At 47.3% G+C, this 5000-nt stretch overlaps 1 protein-coding gene across 3 annotated transcripts in view; it reads left to right on the top strand.

Annotated features, from left to right (window-relative positions):
- The window catches only part of LOC109900969 (1-phosphatidylinositol 4,5-bisphosphate phosphodiesterase beta-1), a 245935-nt gene that overhangs the window by 142780 nt on the left and 98155 nt on the right, over positions 1-5000 (top strand). For all 3 annotated transcript variants that reach the window (XR_004211942.1, XM_020496905.2, XM_031837515.1), the window contains exons 8-9: positions 1-43; positions 1577-1743. The exon at positions 1-43 is cut by the window's left edge and continues 58 nt beyond it. Coding sequence is in view for 2 of the 3 variants with exons in the window: in XM_020496905.2 (XP_020352494.2) it covers positions 1-43; positions 1577-1743 (210 nt within the window). In the remaining variant the exon portion in view is untranslated. The remainder of the gene's footprint in view (positions 44-1576; positions 1744-5000) is intronic.

Below are 5000 nucleotides of genomic sequence, written 5' to 3'. Positions count from 1 at the left end.
ACATATGTCCTCGACCAGAGCTAGACAACATCTTCTCTGACGTGTAAGACAACTGGCCCTCAGATTTACCCAGAACTACCGCATGTCCCATACACACACACATACACAATGCATCATGATCTTAGTTTAACTGTCGTACCCCATCGGAACCCAAAATGTTAGCTTGTTTTACTCCAATGTTTGTAAACAAAGTCAATGTAAACAAAGACCATATAGCCTGAAATGGTTGAGACTGTCATCGTGGATGTTCAGTCTTTGCATCCATAGGTCTCTCTATGAATTTGAGTGGGGTGACATTTCTTCAGGCCCATCATCCCTCGGCTTTTACCGAAACAGGGGCGGGGCAGGTGCTTTGTTATTGTTTCAACTGCTTTTTGTTAAATCAAATTGTTGTTGAAACGAAATTGCCACAATTTAGAGCAGTCTGCCGTTGTTTGGGTTTTGGTGTCTTTTTTTGTAGGGGTGGTCTTTTTAATGTCGTTTTTTCACTTCTAGCTGTCCTCAGAGGCTAGTGGTGTCTGCCCGCTGGATAAGGCTCTACGCCAGAGCAGCCAACGCAAATTAAACTCACAAATCCACATTTAAATTTGAGAAAAGTCGAGAGAGAGAGAGAGAAAGAGAGAGAGGGAAAGGTGATGTGAACGCGATAGGGTTTTTTAATCAGATCTCATCATTTATTTCAACGCCACATTTTGATCCTTTGTTCCTCTCCCTCCTCATCTCTCGCCCTCTTGAATTCGCTCTCCCTCATGTCTTGTTCCCCGGCTTCTCTCTCCTCTCCTCTGTTCTCTCCTCCCTATCTCTCTCCTCTCCTCTGCTCTCTCCTCCCTATCTCTCTCCTCTCCTCTGTTCTCTCCTCCCTATCTCTCTCCTCTCCTCTGCTCTCTCCTCCCCTCTGCTCTCTCCTCTCCTCTGCTCTTTCCTCCCCTCTGCTCTCTCCTCCCCTCTGCTCTCTCCTCTCCTCTGCTCTCTCCTCTCCTCTGCTCTCTCCTCCCCTCTGCTCTCTCCTCTCCTCTGCTCTCTCCTCCCCTCTGCTCTCTCTTCTCCTCTGCTCTCTCCTCCCCTCTGCTCTCTCCTCTCCTCTGCTCTCTCCTCTCCTCTGCTCTCTCCTCTCCTCTGCTCTCTCCTCCCTATCTCTCTCCTCTCCTCTGCTCTCTCCTCCCTTCTGCTCTCTCCTCTCCTCTGCTCTCTCCTCCCTCTCTCTCCTCCCATCTGCTCTCTCCTCTCCTCTGCTCTCTCCTCCCTATCTCTCTCCTCTCCTCTGCTCTCTCCTCCCTATCTCTCTCCTCTCCTCTGTTCTCTTCTCTCCTCCTCTCTGCTCTCTCCTCCCTATCTCTCTCCTCTCCTCTGCTCTCTCCTCCCTATCTCTCTCCTCCCCTCTGCTCTCTCCTCTCCACTGCTCTCTCCTCTCATCTGCTCTCTCCTCTCCTCTGCTCTCTCCTCTCCTCTGTTCTCTCCTCCCTATCTCTCTCCTCTCCTCTGTTCTCTCCTCCCTATCTCTCTCCTCTCCTCTGTTCTCTCCTCCCTATCTCTCTCCTCTGTTCTCTCCTCCCTATCTCTCCCATCCTTTGTTTAGTGGAGCTAAAAGCAAACCCTACCTGACAGTGGAGCAGCTGACTGAGTTTATAAACGTCCGACAGAGAGACCCTCGTCTCAACGAGATCCTCTACCCTCCTCTCAAACCGGAACAGGTTCAGAGCCTGGTGGAGAAGTACGAACCCAAAGAACTGCTGGTGCAGAAAGGTTAGCATGAGTCACACACACACACACACACACACACACACACACACACACACACACACACACACACATACACACACACACGTATACACACACACACGTATACACACACACACACACGTATACACACACACACACGTATACACACACACACACACAGGCACATATATGTATTTGTTTTAGAAGGACTCTGTTGTTTTGAGAGTATATCCCCCCCCCCCCCCGCCTTCTCTGAGGGGTGGTAAGTTTGCCAGGGGAGTTACCATAGAAACCACTCAGCCACATCGTGTCCAAGGAGCCAAGGAAGAGGAGAATCTAGTGGGGTTCCAGGGAACGCTTAGACCCACACACACACAGACACACTGACATACAAAGCTCACAATCACGTATACACTTGCTCTACACTTCGTTTCTCTCTCATGCAATTCCTTCTTGCTTTTGCTATGAGACTGTGTGTGTGTGTGTGTGTGTGTGTGTGTGTGTGTGTGTGTGTGTGTGTGTGTGTGTGTGTGTGTGTGTGTGTGTGTGCTCAACGGTAGAGAACACTTAGGGGAGGACTCCTTGTCTGTCCACCTGTCATGCTCATGCTAGTGTCTCACATACACACACACACACACACACACACACACACACACACACACACACACGCGCGCGCACACACACACACACACACACACACACACACACACACACACACACACACACACATGAACACGTGGGAACACACACACACACTCTGTTTATCATACAGTCACACTCAGTTTCCCCTTCGTTTAGTGGAACAGTCAAATAGCCCTGTAAACACAGTCCTGTCTCATCCCAGGCACAGACTGTCAAGTACCTGACACTGACTACCGACAGTACTTATAATGCAGATTGTTATTAGACCCGTTATAACCTCTTTATAATGAGCTAATAACCCTTTACTACCGTGTTATGATACATCTATTACACCCCTGCTCTCTGGCTTAGAGCTCTGTGGTTACAGAGACTTCAGGAGTCAGGATCCACCCATTTCGTCTCTCAGTCATGTTTATACTACCTTCTCCAAGTCCTGAATCACACCAGTGGGCCAGAGCACTCAACAACGCATACATGTTGCTCTGCTGGTTCAACTCAACACGAAGCGTGAGGAGTGATGTCTGCTTTACACAAGGGGTGTCCCAAATGGAAGCCTATTCCCTATACAGTCCACTACTTTTGGGACCTGGTCAAAAGTAGTGGACTTATGTAGGGAATATGGCGTCATTTAGGATGCTTGCAGGGATATGGGAGTTTAGATGTAGTGTTTCGTGGAAGGAAACCGTCCTGGGAGACAGAAGCTGTGGTTCAGACACACTGAGCCACAACTTCATGGCCGGAGAAAATCACCATTTTCTGGTGACCGAGGTGCTGCTTTATGTTGTTACATTGTAATGATCAAACAGATGGCGAGTTAATCGTATTTCACTTCAGCTATATTAGCAATTTTAGCGTCAAATAAATATGCCAAAGGCTATGCAGAGCCGTGGTCGGATCTATTTGGGTCTATCACATAGACCTGACGACAACCAAAAAGGACCCCATTCGGACCAGAGGGAAGAAATGACATGTTGGGCCCGGACCCGCTCGGCGGTCGGGTCTTGGGTATTCGGGTTTGGGTTGACCCGTGAAGACCTCTAACACACACGTCCCTCTGCCCTTCCCAGTCCGAACGACAGATTTCCCACTGCAGTATTTATACAGCCTGGGGCAGAGGAAGGACTGCCATCTGCTCTGAAGATAGCCACAGAGTTACACACACACACACACACACACACACATACCCTTCCCCTTCACATACTCTTCACGCATTTCCTCTATACCACACAATCTTCACACCAACATTCATACACACCCACACACTCTCACTCACTCTCTCACTTCCTCACTTCCTCACTTCCTCACACACGCTCTCGCTCTTTGTCTCTCTGACCCTCTCGCTCTTTGTCTCTCTGACCCTCTCATTCTTTGTCTCTCTGACCCTCTCGCTCTTTGTCTCTCTGACCCTCTCGCTCTTTGTCTCTCTGACCCTCTCGCTCTTTGTCTCTCTGACCCTCTCGCTCTTTGTCCCTCTGACCCTCTCGCTCTTTGTCTCTCTGACCCTCTCGCTCTTTGTCTCTCTGACCCTCTCCCTCTTTGTCTCTCTGACCCTCTCGCTCTTTGTCTCTCTGACCCTCTCGCTCTTTGTCTCTCTGACCCTCTCGCTCTTTGTCTCTCTGACCCTCTCGCTCTTTGTCTCTCTGACCCTCTCGCTCTTTGTCTCTCTGACCCTCTCGCTCTCTCTCTATTCAGTTCAATTTAATGGCTTTATTGGCATGGGAAACGTATGTTTACGTTGCCAAAGCAAGTGAAATAGAAAATAAACAAAAGTGAAATAAACAACAATAAAAATGAACAGTAAACATTACACTCACAGAAGTTCCAAAAGAATAAAGAATTTTCAAATGTCATATTATGTATATATACCGTGTTGTAATGATGTGCACATAGTTAATGTACAAAAGGGAAAATAAATAAACATACATATAGGTTGTATTTACAATGATGTTTGTTCTTCACTGGCTTCCCTTTTCTTGTGCAACAGGTCAATATCTTGCTGCTGTGATGGTACACTGTGGTATTTCACCCAGTAGATATGGGAGTTTATCAAAATTGGATTTGTTTTCTAATTCTTTGTGAGTCTGTGTAATCTGAGGGAAATATGTGTGTCTAATATGGTTAGGAAGTGCAGCTCAGTTTCCACCTCATTTTGTGGGCAGTGGGCACATAGCCTGTCTTCTCTTGAGAGCCAGGTCTGCCTTCGGCGGCCTTTCTCAATAGCAAGGCTATGCTCACTGAGTCTGTACATAGTCAAAGCTTTCCTTAAGTTTTGAGTCAGTCACAGTGGTCATGTGTTCTGCCAATGTGTACTCTCTGTTTAGGGCCAAATAGCATTCTAGTTTTCTCAGTTATTTGGTTAATGCTTTCCAATGTGTCAAGTAATTATCTTTTTGTTTTGTCATGATTTGATGGTTCTAATTGTGTTGCTGTCCTGGGGTGTGTTTGTGTTTGTGAACAGAGCCCCAGGACCAGCTGGCTGAGGGGACTTCTCTCCAGGTTTATTTATCTGTAGGTGATGGCTTTATTATGGAAGGTTTGGGAATTGCTTACTTTCAGGTGGTTGTAGAATTTAACAGCTCTCTTCTGGATTTTGATAATTAGCAGGTATCAGTCTAATTCTGCTCTGCATGCATTATTTG

Source organism: Oncorhynchus kisutch, linkage group LG12 (assembly GCF_002021735.2).
Source record: "Oncorhynchus kisutch isolate 150728-3 linkage group LG12, Okis_V2, whole genome shotgun sequence".
In the NCBI taxonomy this organism is placed as follows: Eukaryota; Metazoa; Chordata; class Actinopteri; order Salmoniformes; family Salmonidae; genus Oncorhynchus; species Oncorhynchus kisutch.
The sequence above is the reverse complement of the archived record's forward strand: the minus strand, read 5'-3'. Positions and strand labels throughout refer to the sequence as shown.